We start from the raw sequence: 27,643 nt of genomic DNA, 5'->3' as shown, positions 1-27,643 counted from the left end.
GTAAATTGGCATAATTTTCTGAGTTACCTACAGAGAATTAGGCCCAGATTCATAACAGCAAAGAAATCTGTTTCTGCGCAGTAATCCAAATCTAGTATGAACCTTACTATCAACGACTTTACTTGGCAAAACAATGCACAAAACTAAGATATGAAGAGGTTGCTACAGTAGTAACAACTTCCAATACTCAAATATAAAATAAAGGTGCAGTAGTAAAAAAATGGGTTGTCTCCCATAAGCGCTTTTCTTTAACGCCTTTCAGCTAGGCGCAGAAAGTGTGTATCAAGTATTATCAAGAGACGAAGCATCAACATCATAATTTGTTCTAATGATAGAATCAAAAGGTAACTTCATTCTCTTTCTAGGGAAGTGTTCCATACCTTTCTTGAGGGGAAATTGATATCTAATATTACCTTCCTTCATATCAATGATAACACCAACAGTTCGAAGAAAAGGTCTTCCCAATATAATGGGACAAGATACATTGCATTCAATATCCAAGACAACAAAATCAACGGGGACAAGGTTATTGTTAACGGTAATGCGAACATTATCAACTCTCCCCAAAGGTTTCTTTGTAGAACTATCAGCAAGATTAACATCCAAATAACAATTTTTCAATGGTGGCATGTCAAGCATGTTATAGATCTTCTTAGGCATAACGGAAATACTTGCACCAAGATCACATAAAGCATTACAATCAAAGTCATTGACCTTCATCTTAATGATGGGCTCCCAACCATCCTCTAGCTTCCTAGGAATAGAAGTTTCGCGATTTAATTTCTCTTCTCTAGCTTTTATGAGAGCATTTGTAATATGTTTCGTGAAAGCCAAATTTATAGCACTAGCATTAGGACTCTTAGCAAGTTTTTGTAAGAACTTTATAACTTCAGAGATGTGGCAATCATCAAAATCCAAACCATTATAATCTAAAGCAATGGGATAATTATCCCCAATGTTGGAAAAAATTTCAGCAGTTTTATCACAGGCAGTTTCAGCAATTTTAGCGATTTCAGTGCTTTTTCACGCTTTGCATTAGAAGTGGAAACATTGCCAACACCAATTATTTTACCATTAATAGTAGGAGGTGCAGCAACATGTGGAGCATTAGCATTACTAGTGGTGGTAATAGTCCAAACTTTAACTATATTGTCTTCTTTACCATTTTCTTCTTTTTCCCACCTAGCACGCAATTCGGCCATCAATCTTATATTCTCATTAATTCTAACTTGGATTGCATTTGCTGTAGTAACAATTTTATTATTATGATTTTCATTAGGCATAACTTTCGATTTCAAAAGATCAACATCAGCAGCAAGACTATCGACTTTAGAAGCAAGTATATCAATTTTTCCAAGCTTTTCTTCAACAGATTTGTTAAAAGCAGTTTGTATACTAATAAATTCTTTAAGCATAGCTTCAAGTACAGGGGGCGTGTTCCTATTATTGTTGTAAGAATTCCCATAAGAATTACCATAGCCGTTGCCATTATTATAAGGATATGGCCTATAGTTGTTACTAGAATTGTTCCGGTAAGCATTGTTGTTGAAATTATTATTTTTAATGTAGTTTACATCAACATTTTCTTCTTGAGAAACCAATGAAGCTAACGGAACATTATTAGGATCAACATTAGTCCTACCATTCACAAGCATAGACATAATAGCATCAATCTTATCATTCAAGGAAGAGGTTTCTTCAACAGAATTTACCTTCTTACCTTGTGGAGCTCTTTCCGTGTGCCATTCAGAGTAATTAATCATCATATTATCAAGAAGATTTGTTGCTTAGCCAAGAGTGACGGACATAAAGGTACCTCCAGCAGCTGAATCCAATAGGTTCCGCGAAGAAAAGTTCAGTCCTGCATAAAAGGTTTGGATGATCATCCAAGTAGTCAGTCCATGGGTTGGGCAATTTTTAACCAAAGATTTCATTCTTTCCCAAGCTTGTGAAACATGCTCATTATCCAATTGTTTAAAATTCATTATGCTACTTCTCAAAGATATAATTTTAGCAGGGGGATAATATCTACCAATAAAAGCATCCTTGCATTTAGTCCATGAATCAATACTATTCTTAGGCAGAGATAGCAACCAATCTTTAGCTCTTCCTCTTAATGAGAAAGGGAACAATTTTAATTTTATTATGTCACCATCTACATCCTTATACTTTTGCATTTCACATAATTCAACAAAATTATTAAGATGGGCAGCAGCATCATCAGAACTAGCACCAGAAAATTGCTCTCGCATAACAAGATTCAGTAAAGCAGGTTTAATTTCAAAGAATTCTGCTGTAGTAGCAGGTGGAGCAATAGGTGTGCATAAGAAATCATTATTATTTGTGGTTGTGAAGTCACACAACTTAGTATTTTCAGGAGTACCCATTTTAGCAACAGTAAATAAAGCAAACTAGATAAAGTAAATGCAAGTAACTAAATTTTTTTGTGTTTTTAATATAGCAAACAAGATAGCAAATAAAGTAAAACTAGCAACTATTTTTTTTGTGTTTTGTTTTAGTGCAGCAAACAAAGTAGTAAATAAAATAAAGCAAGACAAAAACAAAGTAAAGAGATTGGAAGTGGAGACTCCCCTTGCAGCGTGTCTTGATCTCCCCGGCAACGGCGCCAGAAAAAGAGCTTGACACGCGTACAGCACGCGTCCGTTGGGAACCCCAAGAGGAAGGTGTGATGCGTACAGCGGCAAGTTTTCCCTCAGTAAGAAACCAAGGTTTATCGAACCAGTAGGAGACAAGAAGCACGTTGAAGGTTGATGGCGGCGAGATGTAGTGCGGCGCAACACCAGGGATTCTGGCGCCAACGTGGAACCTGCACAACACAACCAAAGTACTTTGCCCCAACGAAACAGTGAGGTCGTCAATCTCACCGGCTTGCTGTAACAAAGGATTAGATGTATAGTGTGGATGATGATTGTTTGCATAAAATAGTAGAACAAGTATTGCAGTAGATTGTATTCGATTAAAAGAATGGACCGGGGTCCACAGTTCACTAGAGGCGTCTCTCCCATAAGATAAATAGCATGTTGGGTGAACAAATTACAGTTGGGCAATTGACAAATAAAGAGGGCATGACCATGCACATACATGATATGATGAGTATTGTGAGATTTAATTGGGCATTACGACAAAGTACACAGACCGCTATCCAGCATGCATCTATGCCTAAAAAGTCCACCTTCAGGTTATCATCCGAACCCCTTCCAGTATTAAGTTGAAAACAACAGATAATTGCATTAAGTATGGTGCGTAATGTAATGAATAACTACATCCTCGGACATAGCATCGATGTTTTATCCCTAGTGGCAACAGCACAACCACAACCTTAGAACTTTCTGTCACTGTCCCAGATTTAATGGAGGCATGAACCCACTATCGAGCATAAATACTCCCTCTTGGAGTTACTAGCAAAAACTTGGCCAGAGCCTCTACTAATAACGGAGAGCATGCAAGATCATAAACAACACGTAGGTAATAGATTGATAATCAACATAGCATAGTATTCTCTATCCATCGGATCCCAACAAACACAACATATAGCATTACAGATAGATGATCTTGATCATGTTAGGCAGCTCACAAGATCCGACAATGAAGCATAATTAGGAGAAGACGACCATCTAGCTACTGCTATGGACCCATAGTCCAGGGGTGAACTACTCACTCATCACTCCGGAGGCGACCATGGCGGTGAAGAGTCCTCCGGGAGATGATTCCCCTCTCCGGCAGGGTGCCGGAGGCGATCTCCTGAATCCCCCGAGATGGGATTGGCGGCGGCGGCGTCTCTGGAAGGTTTTCCGTATCGTGGCTCTCGGTACTGGGGGTTTCGCGACGAAGGCTTTAAGTAGGCGGAGGAGATAGGTCAGGGGGCCACACGAGGGCCCCACACGACAGGCCGGCGCGGCCAAGGGCCAGGCCGCGCCGCCTTAGTGTGTCGGTGCCCCGTGGCCCCACTTCGTGACTCCTTCGGTCTTCTGGAAGCTTCGTGTGAAAATAGGCCCCTGGGCATTGATTTCGTCCAATTCCGAGAATATTTCCTTACTAGGATTTCTGAAACCAAAAACAGCAGAAAACAACAACTGGCTCTTCGGCATCTCGTTAATAGGTTAGTGCCGGAAAATGCATAAATATGACATAAAGTATGCATAAAACATGTAGATATCATCAATAATGTGGCATGGAACATAAGAAATTATCGATACGTCGGAGATGTATCACATACCTACCTACTACATGGTATTTCTCCGCCATTCCAAAGTAAATTGCTTGAGTGCAATCTTTAAACACTTCAAAATTTATCATCTCTGATTTGTGTCAATGTTTTATAGCTCATGAGGAAGTATGTGGTGTTTATCTTTCAATCTTGTTGGGCAACTTCCACCAATGGACTAGTGGCTTCAACCGCTTATCCAATAATTTTGCAAAAAGAGCTGGCAATGGGATTCCCAGTCCCAATTAATTAACCTTCATAATTTTACAAAAAATAGACACTCCTCCATGGTATGTGATTGTTGGACGGCACCCGAGGATTCGGTTAGCCATGGCTTGAGAAAGCAAAGGTGGGGAGGAGTGTCATCTAAATAAAACTAAAGTAAAAAAGGCACTCCTTAATGGTATGAGATTGTTGGCAGGCACCCGAGGATTCGGTTAGCCATGGTTTGTGAAAGCAAGGTTGGAAGGAGTGCCACCCAAAAATAAAAATGTTTCATGGGAGCCGCTCTTTGAAGGTTTGTCTGACAAGGGGGTTAGAGTACCCACTACCATTCGTTGACAACAACAAACACCTCTTAAAACTTTACTTTTATGCTCTCTTTATGTTTTCAAAATAAAAGTTCTAGCACAAATATAGCAATCAATGCTTCCCTCTGCGAAGGGCCTTTCTTTTACTTTTATGTTGAGTCAGTTTACCTACTTCCTTCCATCTTAGAAGCAAACACTTGTGTTAACTGTCATTGATTCTTACATACTTGCATATTTGCATTCATCATATTACTTTATGTTGACAATTATCCATGAGATATACATGTTACAAGTTGAAAGCAACTGCTGAAACTTATATCTTCCTTTGTGTTGCTTCAATGCATTTACTTTGAATTTACTGCTTTATGAGTTAACTCTTATGCAAGACTTATTGATGCTTGTCTTGAAAGTACTATTCATGAAAAGTCTTTGCTATATGGTTCAGTTGTTTACTCATTGTCTTTACCATTGCTTCGAATCGCTGCATTCATCTCATATGCTTTACAATAGTATGATCAAGATTATGTAAGTAGCATGTCACTTCAGAAATTATCTTTGTTATCGTTTACCTACTCGGGGACGAGTAGGAACTAAGCTTGGGGATGCTGATACGTCTCCAACGTATCTATAATTTCTGATGTTCCATGCTTGTTTTATGACAATACCTACATGTTTTGTTCACACTTTATATCGTTTTGATGCATTTTCCGGAACTAACCTATTGACGAGATGCCGAAGTGCCAGTTCCTGTTTTCTGCTGTTTTTGATTTCAGAAATCCCAGTAAGGAAATATTCTCGGAATTGGACGAAATCAACGCCCAACATCTTATAATTCCACGAAGCTTCCAGAACACCCGAGAGGCACCAGAGGGGGGGCCACAGGGCCACCAGACGCCAGGCTGGCGCGGCAAGAGGGGGGGGCGTGCCCCCCTATTGTGTGGCGGCCCCGTCAGCCTTCCGACTCCGCCTCTTCGCCTATTTAAAGGTCCCTAACCTAAATCTTCGATACGAATAAGCCACGGCACGAGAAACCTTCCAGAGCCGCTGCCATCGCGAAGCCAAGATCTGGGGGACAGGAGTCTCTGTTCTGGCACGCCGCCGGGACGGGGAAGTGCCCCCGGAAGGCATCTCCATCGACACCACCGCCATCTTCATCACCGCTGCTGTCTCCCATGAGGAGGGAGTAATTCTCCATCGAGGCTAAGGGCTGTACCGGTAGCTATGTGGTTAATCTCTCTCCCATGTACTTCAATACAATGATCTCATGAGCTGCCTTACATGATTGAGATTCATATGATGAGCTTTGTATCACTATTAATCTATGTGCTACTCTAGTGATGTTATTAAAGTACTCTATTCCTCCTCCATGATGTAATGGTGACAGTGTGTGCATCATGTAGTACTTGACGTAGTTTATGATTATGATCTCTTGTAGATTATGAAGTTAACTATTACTATGATGGTATTGATGTGATCTATTCCTCCTTTCATAGTATGATGGTGACAGTGTGCATGCTATGTTAGTACTTGGTATAATTGCAATGATCTATCATGCACTCTAAGGTTATTTAAATATGAATATCGAATATTGTGGAGCTTGTTAACTCCGGCATTTAGGTGCTCTTGTAGCCCTTCCCAATTAGTGGTGTTCATCATCCAACAAGAGAGTGTAGAGTGGTTTTATTATGTGATCAATGTTGAGAGTTTCCACTAGTGAAAGTATAATCCCTAGGCCTTGTTCCCAAATACTGCAAACATAGCTTGTTTACTGTTCTCATGCATCCTGTCTTCGCAATATTCCCACCATCAACCACACGCCAGTTGTAGCAGCAAGCTATTTTCTGGTGCCGTTACTACTGCTCATATTCATTCATACCACTTGTATTTCACTATCTCTTCGCCGAACTAGTGCACCTATGCATCTGACAAGTGTATTAGGTGTGTTGGGGACACAAGAGACTTCTTGTATCGTGATTGCAGGGTTGCTTGAGAGGGATATCTTTGACCTCTTCCTCACTGAGTTCGATAAACCTTGGGTGATCCACTTAAGGGAAAACTTGCTGCTGTTCTACAAACCTCTGCTCTTGGAGGCCCAACACTGTCTACAGGAATAGAAGCGTGCGTAGACATCACCAACTAAGAGAGCAATAATGGCCATAATCATGCATAGCAACAAAACTTTATTAATCAAAGCATAAAGTGATATTATAAGTTAAAAATTAAATGATCATAGAGGCTTGAGGTGACTGGTTTGTAGTCATAACATGGTGTTAGCATGTGCCAAGTTAACCCACATAAAGTATCAAAGGAGAATACCACAATATTATGCTTTTGTATGATGGAAACAACACATGATTTTTTCAGTGACACATTAAGCACTCTCAGCTATTTGAGATAAGTCATGCTACAACAATAACTACTAAGCATACAATTAAAATAACATCTAACATGACATGCTAAAGTCTAATCCACAGTCTAAACAAGCTTCCTTTTGCACCACTATAAGCATGAAATATTTTACTCTTCTCCAACACCAATCAATTTATTTGAAAAAACTCTCATAGATAATAATCAATAAAGACTACAGAGCTAATCATACCTAACTAGAGAAAACAAACAAGATTTGAACAAAATATGAGTGGAAAACAATAGCTAAACGCGGTACTAGCAAAAGAGAACACTCGTAGAACAATAAGAGTAAAAACTTGAGTGTTTTATGCAATGAAAACGGAGTGTGTCATTCTCCAAAACAAGTATGTTGGGATCCAACCATATACTACAGCAAACAAACAAAATAAAACTAAAAACAAAAATAAAGACGCTCCAAGAACAACACATAGCATATGAAGCAATAAAAATATAGTGTCTTGAAAGATGACCTGGTATTTTTGTTGATGAAGAAGGGGATGCCTTGGGCATCCCCAAGTTTTAACGCTTGTACCTCTTGGATATTTTTTGGGGTGACATCGGCATCCCCAAGCTTAAGCTTTTGTCCATCGTTCATCTCATCACATCATTCTTCTCTCCCGATACTTGAAAACTTCCTTCATACAAAACTTCACATAATTTTCATTAGTAACATTAGTGCAATCAAAATAACAAATCCACTTTGGTTCAGTTCTAACATAAGTCAAACATCCATTAAAACATTAGATACTGTAGCAACTTCTTTTAAAAGCACTTTCTCTCAAAAGAAATCAAAAGAAAAACATTAAGGGGCAAATGCAAATAGTGGCAGAAATTTGTCAATACAGAACAATAGGTAAATATCGATTTTTTTCGAAAATCCTATGTTGCTCAAATCGAAAAGTGCAAAACTAATGGAAGTTAGATAATAACCCAGGGCAGGTGCTCAAAAAATTTCAGATCAATCCAACATTCTGGCTGAGAGAATAATTTTTTTGGTGGCAGCACATAATATGGTTCGGGGCAGCAACTTCCCCAAATCTTACCTTCTTCATATCAGAAGCTATCCTTGGTACAAAAACAAAATAAAAAGGATAAGAAGAGGTTGCTACAGCGGTAACAACTTCCAAGACTCAAGAAAAAAAATTACAGAAATAAAACATCGGTTATATCCCAAGAGTGATTTTCTTTAACGTCTTTCAGCTAGGCGCAGAAAGCTTCAATCAAGTATTTTCAAGTGAAGAAGCATCGAGATTAATGCCAGAAGTATTTTCAACAAGGAATTGTATTTTATCCATATAAGTTTTAGAAGACCCTCTCTCAACACTCTTGGGTTCACTACTTTCATCAAATGGGTTTTCACGAACAATCCGATTAATTTTTTTCCAAAACTTCATGCATTCCTACGAGTTTAAAAAATAAGTCTTTCAGAACGTACTTAGGAATCAACATAACTAGTTGATACCCCACGCGTTGCTGCGGAACAATGTGTGAAATATGGACAATGAATTGCCAAAGTGAAAAATAAAAAAAGTTTCATCTTATTAGGAATGATATGAACAGTTCATTTTGACATGCCCTTACAAATTTGAAGAGATACAACTTGTTTATAAGACTTCTACAGGTCATGCCTCATTTAGAATCTCTGATGATAAATCCCATAAAAATATATTAATAGAAAACTACATATTATACAACTTCCAATACTATCTAAATGTGTAATTGTGCAAAGTTAGAACATAAATTGTAAAAATAGAAGGTCAAACAACTTTGTTTTCTATTGCATAAATCAGAAAAGAAATCCTCAGATGAGGCTGTGGTAAGGAAGTCATCTCCATTGCATATGTATTGCTTTTTTCCTTACTAACCTGCATGACGAAATAAAGGTATCTATGACAATCTGAATGGAACCATTTTGTATCTATGGATCACTGTATGTTTTACACACTTTGCATGTGTAGAAAAACTGAGGCAAATAATTGATTTCCTTCCGACCAGCTATGAGGCGTACACACACACCTCCAAAGATGTGTTTGCATAGCAACATTGAAATTGTTCATTCTTCCTTTATCCGCATAGTCAGATAGATGAAAATGAGCAAAGCCATATATATTCAGAACTCAAGATCTGTAAATATCCTTTGGGATCCTAACCTTAGTAGCAGGAAAAATTAGATGGTGTGGCAAGGATGGTTAGTTTTTTTAACACGTCATTTAGATATGGTTCAGCTGCCCCAAATAATGGCTCTGCGGCAGGAATAGGGCATTTTGTTTCTTAAGCGTCGAGCCTCGTGAAAACACCCAATTGCTAAAATTTCACAGGAGATAAAAAATCTTCGTATAAAGTTTATTTCAAATGGTATAAAATTGAATTCCTCTATTAACATACACAGTATATCTGATATAGGGTCCAGGAGATAGCCTCCGCCAGGCTCCTGGCCTGAACCGACGGAAACACCATCTGCAAGAGAAGAAAAACCATAGAATACCGCGGTCAATCACCAGCAACACCCAGACATGCATGTTGGTTTAGTTTATCAGTTCAGACTATTTGGTGGTCAGAATAAAGGAAGTATATTACATTACCATGACACATGCCAATGGAGAAATTAGGCAGTAGCCAGACAAAAGCAATTTTCGGAGAAACAAAAGAGCATTGCAACACCCAAATTGCCGAGCACCAAGGAAGGTGGAGAAGCTCGCATCGTCCAAACTGTTCAGTACCTGACGAAGTGGAGAACTCAGATCATGCCGGAACAATCAAATAAAAGGGAAGATACCCCGATACTTAAGCAACCAATTTAGAATGTATATGTAGTGGGATAAATGAAAAAACATTTCATAGTGCCAACTTGATCGACATAAAAATACGTGCTTGTTGATTCAAAATTGGGTGGCACATTTGTTCTATAAAAGGTAACACCAAATTTTCAAGAGATAATAATATAACTAAAATTGAAAGAGAGGGATAGGTATGGCCATAGCAGTTTGGTGAAACTCACTGAATAGGCAAGCCTTGAATTTGATGGTCACCTATGGCGTTGTCGAGAAAATAATGTAGTCGGACAGCAAAAAAATTATGCAACCTAATCACCTGAAAGATATACATTCAGAGAGACATAGGCCGCAGAAACATTGATTGAAGGGAAATTTATGCATGCTACCATGTGATACCAACCTGCGACAACATTAGAATCATATATAACGATTTTTCCATCCACTTGAATATTTTGTTGAACACCTGCAATGCACCAACGATAAATATCATATTGGTTGATCTACCATGTACCATATGAAGAAGAAAAATTAGACTGCTTGATCTAACCACAACACAATCAAAGAATATTAGCAAGCATAGATGCTATGAAATATTCTGCAACCTTGTAAATTAGAAAAATAGCACCCATCCATTGTAATCATATTTTTAAACAACAATCTCTTAGAGCTATACATTAGTTGGAGGGGGCGTCGTGTGCCTTGGTTGACGCCAAAGCACTTGTGGGGGCTGTAAGCACGGATGAAGAAGCTTCTGTCCCGGAACTTGAATGACCAACTATGATTATTAATACTTTTGTCATATCCGTAGGAAATGGGAAAAGAAAACCTATTTTGCCTGACTGGATTGATTCCTTGGAGGTTAAAGCAGTCTTGGAATGTTTTGTTTTCCGCTGCAGCTCAGGTCGATTGATCCCCCAGATATATATAGGAAGGATGCAAAGAACCGGAAAGAGATATCGACCATTTAAGCGTAAAGGTAGTGACCAAGAAGATAAAGAGTTGACCGGCTGTTCGCATGCCTTTTCAATCAAAGTCTGGTCGTTCTTCTCCAGGATAGGCTGGTGATGATAGAGGAGATGGAAGGGTAACAATGTGCCTTTAATTAGAAGTAAACTGAACTTGTAGTTATTTGCTAGTAGTGGGATGTCACGGTCACGGGCATGGCATGCTAATGGTTGATAATGGGATCGTGCTTGGGTCAGTGGGATGTACGTGAAGCTTGAAAGTACCTAAAAATTAGTTGTTTGATGCACGGTGTGGCTGCATGGATAGGAAGATCTGACGGACAAAAATAATTGTGATGATGTGGCTACATGAGATTTCAGCTTGCAAACATTAAATGCATTTTAGTGGGGATGAACTTTATAGATATTATAGATAAGATAAAAATAAAGAAACAATATAACAATATAAAAGAAATTATTTTTTTGTGTGTTTTTGATAAAAATAAGCAAACAAGACAAAGTAAAATAAACTAAGAAAAACAATAACACACTAAAGATATTGGAGATGAGAGACTCTCCTTGCAGAAATCCTCTTTCTCCCCGGCAACGGCGCCAGAAAATCTTGATATTGTGCAGGGTAATGTAGTTGGGAAACCCTAAGAGGAAGGTATGATGGTCACATTAGCAAGTTTTCTCTCAGAAAGAAACCATGTTTAATCGACCAGTAGGAGAAAGAAATTACTTCTGAAGGTTGTTACTGTCTGACTTTGGCAGGGCGCACTACTGGTGTCAGCAACAACGTGGAACTTGCACAAAACACAACCAAACTACTTTGCCCCAACTTACAGTGAAGTTATCAATCTCATTGGTTTTGCTGAAGACAAAGGTTTAGACGTATGGTGTGGGAAGAGATGTTTGTTTTCAGTGAAATAAAGAGAACAATGCTTGCAGTAAGGAAACAAAACATGTATTTGCAGTAGATGGTTTTATCAGTGTAAAAGAAATGTCCGGGGTCCACAATTCACTAGAGGTGTCTCTTCATAAAGATTAATAACATGCTGAGTAAACAAATTACAACTAGGTAATTGACAGAATAAAGACCATACATAACAAGATGATTACTATGAGATTCATTTGGGCATTACAACAAGATTCATAGACCGTAATCCAACTGCATCTATGACTAATAATCTACCCTCAGGATATCATCCGAGCAACTTTGGGTATTAAGTTGCAAGCAACAGATTATTGCATTAAATAAAGTATGTAAAGTAAACAATAAAATTATCCTTTGATAAAGCATTGTTGTTTTCTCCATAGTAGCAACATCACATCTACAACCTTATGCGTTATTGTCACTCTCCCAGATTATTAGAAGCATGAACCCACTATCGAGCATAAATACTCACTTTTAGAGTCATAAGCATATACTTGGCCAGAGCATCTAGCAACAGAGAGTATGCAAGATCGCAAATAACATAGAAAAAAGATCTATAATCAACTCAATCATAGTACTCAATATTCATCGGATCCCAACAAATACAACATGTAGCATTACATAAAGATAATCTTGATCATGTTAGGAAGCTCACAAGATCTAGACATGAAGCATAAGGAGGAGAAGATAACCATCTAGGTACTGTTATGAACCCGTAGTCCATAGATGAACTAGTCACGCATCACTTCAGAGGCGGGCATGGTGATGGAGAGGTCTCCGGTGATGATCTCTCTCTCCGGCAGGGTGCCGGGAAGAGCTTCAGAACCATCCCAAACTAGGGTCGACGATGGCGGCGGCTGCGGAACTTTTCGTGGATGGAGGCTCGGGTATTTAGGTTTCCCCGAGGATGTCAATTTATAGGCGAAAGCGCGAGGTTGGTAGGCGCCCGGGTGGGCACACCACCCCTAGGCGCGGCTAGGGGGGCGCGCCTTGGCATGGTGTTCCCTCCCTGGTGCACCTCTTCGTCTCTCCTTCGGACTCCATCTTCGTGACAAAAAATAGGAACTTCGGCTTTTGTTTATCCAATTCTGAGAATATTTCCAGAATAACTTTTCGGAAATACAAAAACAGCAGAAAACATGAACTGACAACTATGGCATCTTGTTAATAGGTTAGTTCCAGAAAATGCATACCATGAAGTGTAAACAAAACATATAGCAATTGATGTAAAACAAACATGGAGCATCAAAAATTATAGATACGTTTGCATCGTATAAAGAATCTAGATAAAAAGGAGAAGAGGAAGGAAAGAAACATGAAGATGGGGAACGGGTGAGGAGAAGGGGTGCGGGCTGGTTGTTTTGAATATATAGCATAGGTTACCGCCAGCGCACCACTATGCCCGTGCGCTGGCATTAATTTTTCCTTTTTGAATTTTTTCATCAAACTCTTAAATGTAGAACTTATATTTCCTTTTTAGTTCTGAGGAATCTAAAATATCTCAAAACACCCGTAGGAAGTTGAAATCGGATGTAAAATTTTCAATATATACATTTCCATATAAGTTTTTTTATCGGAGGTTGTATGCAACAAGAAAAGCCGTTTTACCGAAACATGACGTTATTTTGCATAATATATCGAAATTCATGTTTGTGAATTTTCCAAGTTTGACTAAATTTTTACCAAAAATCATTGCAAATACAAAGTCAATACTACATTAGATAGATAATGAAATATATTTTCATATGATATCTACAAAATATCATATTTATAAACAGATTCTTCTAAAAGTTTAATCAAAATTTATTTGGTTCAACTTTTTCAAAAAGATATAAGCCTTAGGTTTTAGGTGGGAGGTACACCCTCAGTCTAAAAATAAGTGTCTCACTTTTATCTAGATACAGAGATATCTAGATGCATTTTAATTAAAGATATATCCTTATCTAAATAAAATATAAATACCTATTTTTTAGACGGAGGGAGTAGTATATATCTAAACATGTTTATGATGTTTATTAACTAGATACATTTATGGGGGAAAGTTTCATCAAACGATGACCAACTCAATAGCTATGGTGCTCCCGAACAATCAGATGAGCAATTCAAGATCCAAATAAAATTGAGTTATGAATGTACACGTTTTTTTAAGGCGTTAATTGTACTCCCTCCATACTGGATTAATGGGCAATTAGGCACTTCGAGAAACAAGTTTGACCACAAATTTAGTTAATAAAATATGAGATATATGCCACAAAAATTATACCATTGGATTCGTATTTAAAAAAGTTTCCAATAATATAATTTTTATGATGTATATCTTATATTTTGTTAACCAAATTAGTAGTTAAACTTATTTCTTAAAATACGTAATTACCCATTAATCCGGTATGAAGGGAGTAGTATACATGTAAGCGATTGGATGATTGCATCCCTATCGGCAAGCAGGCCATTGATCGGTTGACCCTCTCTGTTTGGGCGGCGTCTGTTTGGGCCGCAATTTCTCCGTGCTCAAGGGTCACCCGGCCCACTTTTTCGCCTCCCACGCTCCCACTACACAAAAAAAAAAAGGCCATCGCACTACCGCCACACTACCGTCGATTGGGGAACCACTCGGTCTGCCGCCAATCTCAGTGCTTCCCTTGTACAGCTCGGGTTTCCAAGCGGAGGCGGCAGAGGCTCTGCAGTGAGCAGCCGTCGGCCGAATCTAGTAACTGCCTGCTGGCGGCGTTCGATCAGGGTTAGGTATGTCATGTGTTCGCTTTTCTGCCTTTACATTGCATCAGATTTGCTCATAGCATAGGTGCCAACTTGCATAGGGGCTCCATCTAGTGCTATGCGTTCGTGATAGTGGCAAGAATTCCGGAAATGATTTGGTACAGGGAACGCTATTTTTTTTTAAATCTAATTCGCGAGAGATTGAGGAATAAAAGGCAGAATGTTTAAGCACACCACTTGTGTTTAGAATTGGTTTATACGAACCATAGTGTACGCATAGTCGCATACCATTTTCTTTTGCCAGTAACCAATATATAGATCAACCGAGTTCTCAGATGGAAGGAGAGGCTTCATGGTCGAAAACTACTCGAGCAAAATACCAAAGCGCACACATAAACTACCCCTCACTGAAACAACCCTCTGATAGTAAACGGGCAATATTACAAACTTCAGATAAAATCACTGAACTGCAATTTATAAACAATCGATGACAACCCAGTTGAGAATATTAGCAAACTTGTCTATGCAGATGCAACAATAAAACGGTGGGCTTTTTTCCTTTCACCGTCCAGAAAACATGCTTATTTCTGTAAGCCCACCGGTATAACCAGACTGGAAGGAGGTCCCCTCATTGCTTACTCCTGAAATCATCATCTGGAACTGCTTTGGAATTTCAGAATCCATGGAGTACTTACGTCGAGGGGTCCCAGAAGCAGACTGCTTATCGCTTGAAAGCGCTGGCAACCACACTCTGAGCCTTGAAATAACCTCGGTCATGCTCGGCCTGTCAATGGCTGCGTTTTCAACGCAGTTCATGGCAAGGTCTATCACACTCTCCAGGGAACTGGCATCGTACTGATCCAACAGCCTCTTGTCTGCGACATCGTGAATGCTTCCCTTAGCTATCTTTTGGCGCACCCAATTTGGTAGGTGGACGGTGTGAGGGTCGTTGAATACTGGGGGTTGGCCGGTGATGATCTCCAAGAGCACGATACCGAAGCTGTAAACGTCCGTCTTGACAGTGAGTTGGAAAGTTGCATGGTACTCAGGGTCAAGGTAGCCAAGAGTGCCAGCAGCAACGGTAGATATGTGTGTGTGAGCATCGTTAAATGCCCGAGAAAGCCCAAAATCAGATATTATCCCCACCAGGTTCTTGTCCAGAAGGATGTTGGCGGTCTTCACATCTCTGTGCACTATTGATGGGGTGCATGACTCATGTAGGTACTGCAGTCCTGTAATTTATTAAAAAATCATACTTTGCTAACACACACATATCTACATGACATAAAAAAGTAAATTTATGTAATTGCAATGTGGACCTTGTGCAGCATCAAGGGCAATATGAAGTCGTTGTTCCCAATCCAGACTATAGATATCTCCTGCATCACCAATACCAAATTAATATAAGTGCCATTTTGTACATGCATAGTAGCATAAATATCATTTTTTGTAACATTTGGGCATGTTTCTAGATTGACACTTTTCACATATTTATGCTAACGAAAGCTGGTTACACACACAATATTTAACCATCACATCAATTGGTGTATTTAGATTTACGACCTGCATAAACATGCATTTTGATCTTTGAGAGGTCATTATGTAAGCACCTCACTAGTACTACTGCTTAATTCATCAACGAGTTCAGATTACAGCTTGGGTTCAGAGGAATTCGTGGAGAAGAAGCTAGGATCTAGGGAGGAAGAAGGGAAACTACACAACGCACACCACACAGGCCAAGCCAGGCCTTGGCCAAAGCCACCTCCCAGTTCCGGAGTCCTTCGTACGGCCTCTCCTTATTTGTAGTGGTTGCCCGTGTCTTCGGGCAGGGCAGGCCCAAGAGTGGCGGTCCACCGGACAACTCTGTTGAGAGGTCGTTGACAATCCTCCCTCCTTAAGATTCGATTTGCTCTCAAGCCATTGCTGGCTATATCCATCGGGATCCCATGTCAAGTGCGAGAACGGCAATTGATTGCTATTCCACTAGATACCTGTGGATGTATCAACAACAGGGACAAAACCTCCTGGATCCCATGAGATGTGCACCTGTTTAGTATATGTCAAGATGCCATCCCTCGAATTTTCAATTTCCCGCGGCAACAGTTTAGTCCCCAACTGTATAGTGTATATTAGCAGGAATATAGAGAATCCAAGCTTCTGACAGACAAATGCTCAACAGTAGCATTGTCACTGCAGAATAATCCCCAGCCTCCAAATGCTGTAGTGCATGATTGGACATACCAGAGTTGTGCTTGATCACTGTCACACTGTCAATAGTACTAGTTACGATTTGTTGCATCCGTTGCCAGTTTCTTGAGGAAATTGCACCACAAGGACAAAAGTACCATGTTAGGGCTGTTGTTGACTAGTGAGGCTGCTCAGTGTTTAGTTCCACCTCGCCTAAGGGAAGAGGTTGCGACCAGCTTATAAGGGAGAGTCTCCCTCCTCCCTTCAGTCTGGGCTTTTGGGATGGAGTGGGCTCTTACTTGTAGTTGGGCTGTATGTGCATAAATGTCCGAACCTAGGCCGAGTGCTGGGCTAAGCCTTACCATAGAACTTATATACCAGTTAACAAGGGAACCAAGCTATTGAAGTATACTATGAATAGATCTCTCTAGTTGTTCCATTTTTACCGTCTTTGAAAGAAGTAGATGCTTATAATTTTTGACTATCATGCCTTGGTTATGTCTAAGATTTTAACTGCGGTAGCCCCAGTTTTTTGACCTATGTATGACAATGCCATGGTTAGGACTTGGAATATGCAGCCCTAAGAATGCAGCTATGTAGCCTCACTTATTAGTCCAATACCTATACAGCAAAAATTAGGTCTACCAACTCAACTGTATTGACTAATTGTAGCAATAACAATTTATGTAATCAACTACACCTTGAACGACGAAATTATATTTGCCACGGAAATTCTGATTGCAGTACAATCTCAAGGCTAGAGTAGTTTGATTTTAATATTCCTTTGTTATACTTACGACTAGGTCTATTCTATTATGCTGCTAAGCTCAATATATTGATAAATTCAGAAACTAGGTGATTCCCAGGTAGGTAATGAAAGCTGTCGACGTCTGGGTATATGTGTAGGTTTGATTGAATAATTCAATCTTATCGGGTTAAAGTACAAATGTTCTCTGTACAAATTACAAGTTAGTGAAAATTATAAACTGCAACTTAGATTGATTGTATGTACCTAAGTCAACTATGCTTTACAGACATTAGGAAAAGTTAAGAGATAAACCTCCTCTTAAAATCTGTTGAAGATTGCCTCTGGGCATGAAGTCATAAACGAGTGCTAGGCACTTCTTGTTTTGGCAATATCCTTGCAAAGTCACCAGATTCTTGTGATGAACTTTGGACAAGGTTTGCACCTGCGGTAACAGATATAATTACAAAACATCCTAGAGCCGAAGCCAGTTGCATGATTTTACTGAATATGGACCGTGGAAATGGTTTTTGATGTCTTGCTGACTTATACTTCACTTTCTATGGAAGAAAGTAATGATGTGGCCTAATTGGTTTAGTGTTATACCTCAGGGAGGAAGTCTGTCGACTCATCTATTGATGTCTCCATTAGCACCTTAACAGCTACTTCATCACCATTTTCCAGTGTGCCATGGTAGACAATGCCAAAACCTCCTTTTCCAATGATTGACTGGAAGTTGTTTGTTATGAGCTTCAGCTCTACGTAGGTGAACCGTCTGATGTCAATATGTAGGGGAGTTTCCTCTTCGTACATAGCATAATCCTCATTGTCCTCTGATTTCCCTGCAGAGTCAAGAAGTTGTGTTTTACATGAAAGTTTAGGTCTGGAATTACTTTCTAATTACTACCACCTAGCATTGATGGAAAGATCTGAAATTGTATAGTTTTGTTTTACCTTTCCAGTGTAACTTCCAGAGTATGTACATCCCTACTAGGAGGGATATCAGTACCACAGGAACTATCACTGCGATGAGCAAGATAGATTTGGTTTTCTTCTTCTTCTTCGTCTTATCTGAGCAGTACGTATCCTTGCTGTTTGAGCATACAGGATTGCCTACTAATCTAGTGACACAGTTAAATGACATACATAAAAGATCAGCTTAAAAGATCTCAGCTGCTCTACAAAGTTATGATTACAACATGCCTCTATTTTTTAACACAACTAACCCGCTAATAGTTTTTCTAAAGAACTCTACTCTCAAATGAATAAACTACATGCTTTCTAAATCATGTGCAGATATTGGTCCTTACCTCCCGGCCCCCTTTAAAAGTCCTAGACGATAAATCATTTACAGTTACTAGAGGGGCTAAGAGCATCTCCAGTCGCATCCCCCAAAACTTTTTGGGGCGCGCCGGACATTTAACCGGCCCCAGTCGTGCGCCCCAAAGGCACTTTTTGCCCGACGCGGCCTAATACGGTATCGAAGCGAGGCGGGGAATAGCAGGCCCAACGCGTCATTGAGACATGAACGACGCGCAACCGCCGCCTACCTCGCGACGGAAGTTAATGGGGCGCAGCGACGGTGCAGTTTCCACAGAGGCGCAGCGACACGTCTCGTCGCGCCTAGTTCTCCGTGCTGGCGTTAATGCGCGCCACCTCTCCCTCGCCTCCCTCCAGCGCATCGCCCCTCACACTAACTCTAGCGCCACAATCCACAACCCTAGCCGTCACCATCTTAGGAGTCGAGGGCCATTCCATGGCTGGTAGAGGGCAAGGTTGAGGTCGAGATCGTAGCCGTGGCCGCGGCGGCCGTGCTGGAGCAGCAACGCCTGCACGGTCGCCGTCGCCTGCGCCGTCGTCATCTTCCGAGGGGGAGTGGGAGTCCGAGTTCATTGTCATCCTCAATGGCGACCCACTCCACATCTAGAGGTTGCCGGACAAGTTCGCCGAGTTCGTCGCCGACAACGAGCCAGCCGCGTTGTCGCTGTGGGAGGCTAGCTGCGGCTTTTGCCGTTGGCCGGTGGACGTGCTCTTCGACGGGCGCGGCAAGATGTACCTCCACACCAGCTGGGAGAACTTCGCGCGCTCCCACGACCTCCAAGCCGGCTGCGATGAGCGTGAAGGTGTTCGACGGCATGTCCTGCCACCGGCACTACCACATGACGACGAAGAGGACGATGAGTGAACATGGGAGTGTTCTTTCTTTGCAGCGAAGATGGCCGCTGGTCAATTGAAGCCACTAGTCTAGGTTCCTGGATGTTCTTCCTGCGCATCGAAGAACAACAACCGTGCACTCTCAGAGCTGGATTTTCCAGTTTGGGTGACTGAGAGTGTACTTTCTTGGCAGCGAACACACGAAATCTGCAAGGCCAACACTAGTTAGGTTTTCTCATTTTGCAATGTTTTAACCATGTTCCAAACAATGTATTAGTTTGTGTTCCTCCTTATTTAAATGAGATGCGTTGGGGGGGGGGGGGGGGGGGCTGGGGAGAGATGCGTCCCCAATCGCGGCACGAAGCGGAGGCATCCTCCTGACACCGTTTGGGGAACGCTTTGAGGAACGTGACTGGAGATGCTCTAATACATGAATTAAGGGTATATTTGGATTGATAAATGCACACACGGAAATGCGTCTTGTCACATTTTTTGTGGCACCCAAATTGGCCACCACAGCTTGGTGAAATTTGCCAAAAGTTTATATATGACAAGGGTTGCTATGTCATTGTGCTAGAAAGTGTGGCAGTGGCACACCACAAGTATGATATTAACCAAACAGTGGCAGAGTAAGGCAGACTCAGATGTGTTTAACCAATGCACTTACAGTAATGTGCAAAGGTTATTGTTTAAACTTGAATTGTTTCTATGATAATCGACCTTAGAGCATCTCCACTCGGCTCCCCAGCCCCCACTCCGTAGGACGATTTGTAATGCAGATGAACGAAATTTCCCCATTTGCAGCCTCAAGAGCCCAATTTTCGTCGGATTGGGCCTATTTTTCATCAGGCGATTGCAGCCCGAACCCAACACCCCGAGGAGTGCTTGGGGGCGCCGGATGAAGTGAAAAGGGCGGGAATTGCCGAGAAAACGCACGAAGAAACTTGCCTGGCGCTGTCCGGTCAGCGACACACGCCGTGCAGTTTCAATGCGTCAACACGGCTTCCGCGCGCCATTACTCCCCGGAACAGCAGGCCAGTGGACACGCGGCGCTGTCCACCATTGTCTCCTCGGCTTTAGCGCGCCATTACTTGCCACGCGGCCGCTACTCGCCGGAGAGCTATACATTCCCCCATTTCCACCCCCCTTCTTCCTCCACGAACCGCCGACAGAGCGCCACTCCCCCACACCTCCCCTCGCCTCCCACCACGAACGCCGACAAGATGGCAGAGACATTCCCCAGCGATGGCGCGGCGGCGAACGGCTTCAGCCGCCGTTCCCTGCACGAGTGGGAGACGCGCCTCCTCTACGAGGCGAACTATCCGGCGCCGCCGGATTTCCGAGGCCGACGTCCCGTCGGCGGCGTCTACATCCCGCCGCCGGTGGGCACCGCTGCGCTGCAAGAGGAGATCCAGCTCGCCCTCGCCGTGATGAGGGACGAGGTGCGGGCCCTGCCGGAGAGGTACCCCGAGAACCTCCCCGCTTGGGACGCGTACTTCCGTGAGAGGTACCAGCGAGAGCTAGCGTCGTACGATGACCCTCCTCCGTCGCCGGTGAGGAATAACTCCAAGGGAAGATGCTGCCCCTGGACGCCACCTCGCCACCGTCCTCGACCACATCCAGGCGGGGAACTGCAGATGCCGCCGCGGACGCCGGCGTTCTTCTCCTGGCGCCGCGGGAACTCCTCTTGGATGGCACGGCGGATGGCATCCACCACGTCGTCATCCAGGTTGGCGTTGCGCTCGCGCTCCGCGGGGACTGCGCCGCCACCAATGCCGACAACGCAGCTCCGTGCCGTCAAGCCGGAGCCCATCTCGACGCAGCGCAATCGAGGCGGCGGGATAGTTATCCGCGAGAGGCGCCCATCGCCTCCGGCGGCTGACTCATCTGCGTCAAGCGAGAGGGAGAAGAAGGCCACCCCATCGGGCACGTGCGGAAGCCGAAGAAGGAGCCGGCAACCTCCCTCGACGCCGAGGATGACGCCATCCTCGAGGCGGTGCTCGCATGGTCGAAGAACAACCTTGTCCCCGCCGATCTCCAAATGCCGCTCGACGCGGCACTCGCCTTGTCGAAGGCGGAGTGGGAGAAGGAGGCGGAGCGCCAGCAGCGGCTGCTCGAGGAGGTAGCGCGGCGCCGCGCCCGATGCATTGTCGAGCATCGTCGTCCTCGACGATGACTGGGGAGCGCCTTCACTTCCGCCTCGACGCGCCGGGGACCTAGGCCAAGGCAGCAACCACCAGCCGCACGCGACGCCACCGAGGGACGAAGATGCCGGCTCCAACGACGACGCCGGCGACTGCACGGTGTTCTATCGCCATTTCGGCATGTAGACGCCGTTTTTTTGTTGTTTTATCTATCGTATGTACGTCGAATTCATATATATGTAAGAATTCGACGAAAAAACTTCGAACTTGCCTAATATGTACAAATTTAGCCTAAATTTGGCCTAATTTCCTTGTGTTTTTCCAAATTTTGTTCATATTTTAAGTTTTTCGCCGCGTCCCCCTGGGCTCGCCGCCGAGAAACTGGGCCTCCCTAGATCGAAAGCTTCATCCATCCGGCGCTAAATAGCGCCGGATTTCGGTCTGGGGAGTGCCAACTAGTGGAGATGCTCTTCTTGAGCCTAATTCCATTTAGGTGTAGTTTGGTTTAATTAGAAATAATCTAGTAAGTAACTGTGCAACGAAGCATGCCAAACCTTAAGTCCAGTTGACCAGCCTGAACCCGTTGAAGAATAGAATCAGGGATTGGTCCATCTAGTTTGTTATTTGACAAGTCACTGAAAATAATAGTTAGGACTATTCATCTAAAATTTATATCATCAGCCGCAGATGTAATCAGCTCAGAGACTTACAGAAGTTTGAGTGACTTTAGTTGATAGTCTGGAATAGCTCCCGTCAGATTGTTGTGTGATAGATCCCTACATAGTTTTGTTCTTAGGATCATGAAAGATGCCAACATTTTATCGTTACCCTATCAATATTATGCTGTAGGCACCACTTACAAGTTTTCTAGTGATGTCATGTTCATGAATGATATGGCAAATCCACCACCCAGTCCACTGCTCGACAGATTTCTGCAAAAAAAATCATGTTAATTCAAGTAATCTTAATTAAGTGATAGCATCGAGCTGACATGTATTTTCAATATTATGTAAATATCCTTCTGTTTTATACTAAGTTACATTGGTTTTCAAGATTTGAACTAAATTACATGTATTTTCAAGATCTTAGCAAGTAAGACATGGGTCTGAGTTTCTTCATAGTGATATATGTAGAAAAACAAGAATATATCTGGAGCAACTTTTCAAAGAAAAGTGAACTTATCTGGAGCATTAAATTGCCTGGGGTTAATGCAATGCACTTCAAAGGTTCAAAAGATTGAGTTGTGATGCTTAGGTTTTAAATGTATACGGTATGAGTCCTGATTATGTTCTTACACCGTGACAATCCTCGGATTCTGGTTGCTCTTAGAGTAGTCGCAAGTCAGTCCTTCCCAGGAATACTCTCTTGGGGAGCATGGATCTCCATTCCAGCTTATTCGTCTCAAATTGTATTGCTTTGTGATTTCTTTTATGTAATTGACTACAGCAGCAGAAGACAATGGAAACATTTAGACGGCATAAAATAGCTGTGTAAGTTGGCTGTGGGACTTGTGTATTTAAAATATGAAAACATTAGCTTAAGTTGCACTATCATTGCATACTACCTCTATTTCATAAAACAAGGAGTATATTTTTATTCAAAAAGTCAACATGTTGTAAGTTTGACCAATCTTCTAGGCAAAAATATAAACATCTACTATTTAGCAAATACACTACGAAAATGCATTCTATGTTGGATCTATTGATGTTGATTTGGTATTGTAGATGTTCATATTTTGGCTATGTTATTGGTCAAAGTTATAAGTTGTTGACCTTTGACTGAAAATATACGCCTTGTTTTATGAAAGAGAGGTAGTACTATATTGGTTGTAATAGCATTATATTGGTTGTAATAACATCTTATATTATAGGACGGAGAGAGTAACAAGGGTACTAATTCATGTGCTTTAATACAACAGCAAAAGAGAAGGTAACAAATATGGACGGCAGAAAGTAGATGTATAAGATTTTCTTAAGAAAAAACTCTTATCTAATCATAGAACTTATTAAATTGTACTAACTCATTTATCAGCTATGGTCTTCCGGTACATTGGCATTAGTTGACCTTCAGAAGATGGTTTACTCTGGAGTTGAGTGCAACTGATTTAGTTAGTTAACAAACTTAAGCCTATTTCTTCAATGAAGATCTTGACAATGTCAAATGGATTTGGAGATCTTCAAGAGTCTAAACAGTGAGACCTCAGTCATTAGCATTGGCAACTGCAGGATAATCATGTGAATCTTCTACATACATGACAAATGTGTAATGCACATGCAGTATATACATTAATGTTACCATCGCTGGAGTCAGTGTTGAGAGCATCCATCCGAATGAGCGAGTACACTTCAAGAGCGTTGATGAGTGGCGGAAGACTTGAGCTGGGTGTCTTGTTCAAGTATAAGAATGTATAGCTGATCTTCATGAACTGCCCGCTATTGTACTTGCTGTCCACCCGTAATCGCGACGGGGAGAAGTCTGGGATCAGCAAATCTTTGCCGCTGTAGATGCCAAAACTCCTGTTCGGATTGCTCTGGTTGATCTCGGTGAAGTGGAAGATTGGGAGAAGCTGTAGGTTTGTAGCGTCTAGATTGGGACCCGCTGCCACCACAAAGCTTATGAAGGACCTGTTTGCCTCTAGGGTCGAGGCCATCTGGAGGATGTCAGATGGCACGTTGAAGCTGTTGCCGGGGAGGCTCGTCAACCTATTGCTGGTCTTCAAGCTGATCCAGGGGTAGGAGTAGTCGACGCTCATAGACCAGCTCTGCCACCACCGGTCATAATTGTCCTTTGGATATCTTCATCGCACACGTAAGGAAGAAATAGATAAATAGCTAGCATGGTAATATTTTGGTATTTACTTTAAAGATATTTGCTATGACATCTAGCTATCCAAGCCTCTTATGGCCTTTGAGATTAATTATTACTATTTATTAGAAGCTGTTGGGATGCAGAAAACAGAGTAGCAAACACTCTTACATGCGTTAAGCTAGCAAGACTGAATTTAAAACACTGCACACATAATTCAGATTAATCTAAGACTAGTATAGCTGGCAGACTTGTCTCACCTGGTGATATAATCTGCGACGTTGCCAAATCTGTACCGTTGAAAGTAGCTGACTGACACAGAAGTATTGACAAAAGGGTACATTGTATCTTCTAGCGGCCTCAGCTCCAACGAAGATATGAAGGGAGTCCCTGAATCGAAGTTTATCAGGCAGACGGACACGAAGTTGCTCGGAGCAATGGTGATAACCTCCTTCCATACTGTTTGTGATGGATCCCAATTTGACAAGTTCACCGCCTCCCAGAAATTGACACCGATATGTAGCCCAAACAGAAACAGAGACCCATCCAGAGTCTTGTTCAACCTATCATAGTTGCCGTAAGTAAATGTGGCCCTCAATAGATACTTCTTACTGATGTTGGATGGCAGTGTATAGCAATTCCTTGAGCCGTCAGGGAAGCTCCTCAGGGTCTTTTGCTGGTCATTGCCTGTACCAGCCATGAACTCCGGTAAAATCTCGTGGTTCATGCCGCCCTCGACATAATCACCATCAGAGCTGTACGGCAGTACTAAGGCTGGGTCAACGTAGCCACTACTGTTTTTCCAACCACAATCGATGTTTATGAACCCTGCACAAGGGAGAGTATGTATCGGTTTCAAGTGTTTGAAGTTAAGGATATACTAAGCAATGATCATGCATATGCGACTAGACATACTGTAGCTAATATTTTGATGATATTTTGTTGATTTGTAAGATTTCAGTAAACTTAGATTCTTCAGGTTGCATGCTGAAGTAAATTGAACTTTTTTTTTAAAAAAAAAACTGAACTGTGCGTGTAGATGGTGCAGAGCTTAGAAAGGCGCGGGATCTAGAAGGGAAAAGCTAGGAGGAATGGAGGATATGACATGTATTACCAGGAGGCTGGGCTCGGACTTGAATCGTCATGACCAGGATGAGAAGCAGCGCAAAGATCCGTGCCAGCTTTGTAGTGAAGCTGATCGCCATGTGGTGTTCTTTGGTTATTGCAATGTCTGAAGCGAGAAACGAACTTTTGCAGTTACATAGCAAAGAAAGACAACTACCATGGTTAAGTAGTGTTTTTTGTTTTGTTTGTTTTTGCGTTTGGTTGACTCAGCCTCGGTACTGGATTAACAATGCAGAGAAAACAAAACCGTTCTGATCATCATTACGTAAACCTTCTGGTAAAGAAATGTATAACTTGCTTTCAGCAAAAGGAAAAAAAATCTGACTATGGTGCTTGTTCGGGCGAACCAAGCACGCAGCTTGCCAAAAGAGATAGAGACATGGACGTTGATATTTCTCAGAACCAGTCTGCCATGCCAAATTAAAAAACCGTAACAAATGTGTGGTCACAGGATTTAAAAATGTACTGTACATCTGCTAGACCAGATCCACGATGCTAAAGCTGACCGACCCAACTAGGCAGATATAAGACAGATCAAAATGACGCATGTCTGCCGGCCGGTCTCAGTCTCAGACCTCAGCACTCAGCAGGATGTTTCTTTTTTATCTTTCACGCAATCTCATCAGCACGTACGTGGTCGCATGTCAACGATGGCGCTCGGTCGAATTTCCAATAGTAACAAACAAATTAATGGCATATATAGGATAGCTTACGCCAAGTAGTGGAATATAATGCATGGATAAGCGGAGACTGCCCGATTTGAAAATAGCTTCGACCAGCAATACATAATCTTGGGTGCATTTGTTTCGCAAAAAAAAGAGCCTTGGGTGCATTTGCCGTTTCCTACTTAGAGCAACACGATAACTCCGCATATTTTGAATCCGCAAAAGTGGTTCACGGCTTCGCGCCACAAATTCACAAAGGAGTTCTTCACACGACCATAGTGGGTTACATACAAAAGAATGACAATCGATAGGAACTAGTAGAACCCTAGACGTACTCTAAGCCGAGGATACAATATCACTGGGGAATCTAGGAGTTGGCGGACACGCCAGCGACAGCAAGATTACTCGTTGCCGTTTGAGTAGTCGATGACGACCTAGCGCTGGGCTAACAAGGTCATTACTTTGATCCTCCTAATGATGGCCTAGCGGTGGCAGCAGCTGTTTGAGCGTGCATGTTGGTGTGCGCTTTGGACCAGCTGGACCGGTTTGTGCTTTAGGCTCGCCGTTGGGCGGTTAGGTGGACTTCGTTTTTGTGATGATGTGCAGTCAGAGCGCTGGCTCCGACATGGCCATGAGGTGGCTTCTGGTTGGTCTTTATATTCTCTTTGTAAGGTTTCTTTGAATAATAAATAAAGAAGGTTGTGTGCATCATTTTGATGCAGAGACTGGGAGTATATATCACCTCCATTTCGAAAAAAGGAGCATCGCTAGGCATCCAGTAGATCCGCCTACTCTTACTGAACCGCGAGGTGGTAGTGCTTGGTGCGGTCCTAAACGTTGGAAACGGTCATCTCCCGGTAATGGTGGAGGCCTCTCTGTAGAGGGGTCATCCTCAGAATTGTCAGAGTCCCTGGGCTCGTCGCGGTGGACCAGAGATAGCGGAGAAAGCGCCACCCGTTGAAGCATCCGTAGCATATGAGGGGAACCTCTCGCGACGTCCCGCTCCCGCCTCGACACCATGCGGGCATCAGGTCTCAATACCCGGTAATCCGTTCCACGCGGGTGAAGAGACGCGGCGGTACGAGATGCATTGCGACGACGAGCTGCTTCCAATGGCTTTGCCAGGTGATCGGAGGAGGAGGACATGGAGCGACGTGACAAGGACGAAAATCTTCCTCCGCTCGACGAACTGATCGCTACATTTTGGTGGTCGACACATCCATGCTCGAGCGTAGCGGATTAGGTGAAGATTCGGTGGGCGGCCGGAGAGGATGGCATGGTGGA

At 42.3% G+C, this 27,643-nt stretch overlaps 1 protein-coding gene across 1 annotated transcript; it reads right to left on the bottom strand.

Moving 5' to 3' along the window:
- Window positions 1–14,940: 14,940 nt before the first annotated feature.
- Window positions 14,941–25,774, bottom strand: LOC127344873 (probable LRR receptor-like serine/threonine-protein kinase At2g28960). The gene is made up of 12 exons (XM_051371223.2): window positions 25,684–25,774; window positions 24,830–25,397; window positions 24,060–24,559; window positions 23,060–23,204; window positions 22,625–22,696; window positions 22,475–22,540; window positions 22,319–22,399; window positions 18,421–18,587; window positions 18,073–18,308; window positions 17,782–17,911; window positions 15,854–15,913; window positions 14,941–15,766 (listed from the first exon to the last, which is right to left on the bottom strand). Exons 1-12 carry the CDS (start codon window positions 25,772–25,774, stop codon window positions 15,096–15,098), a joined length of 2,787 nt encoding a protein of 928 aa, XP_051227183.1. The 3' UTR covers window positions 14,941–15,095.
- Window positions 25,775–27,643: the final 1,869 nt, after the last annotated feature.

Source organism: Lolium perenne, chromosome 3 (genome assembly GCF_019359855.2).
Source record: "Lolium perenne isolate Kyuss_39 chromosome 3, Kyuss_2.0, whole genome shotgun sequence".
Classification (NCBI taxonomy): domain Eukaryota; kingdom Viridiplantae; phylum Streptophyta; class Magnoliopsida; order Poales; family Poaceae; genus Lolium; species Lolium perenne.
Note: the sequence above shows the minus strand (reverse complement) of the source record. Positions and strands in the feature narration are given on the sequence as shown.

What these genes read in the sequence shown, in the direction of transcription:
- LOC127344873 (XM_051371223.2), bottom strand. Translation starts at nt 25,774, where the DNA reads ATGGCGATCAGCTTCACTACAAAGCTGGCACGGATCTTTGCGCTGCTT. An exon ending in AGTCCGAGCCCAGCCTCCTG is followed by an intron (nt 25,398 to 25,683) that starts GTAATACATGTC and finishes TCCCTTGTGCAG; the next exon opens with GGTTCATAAACATCGATTGT. An exon ending in TGCCCTTGATGCTGCACAAG is followed by an intron (nt 15,767 to 15,853) that starts GTCCACATTGCA and finishes AATAAATTACAG; the next exon opens with GACTGCAGTACCTACATGAG.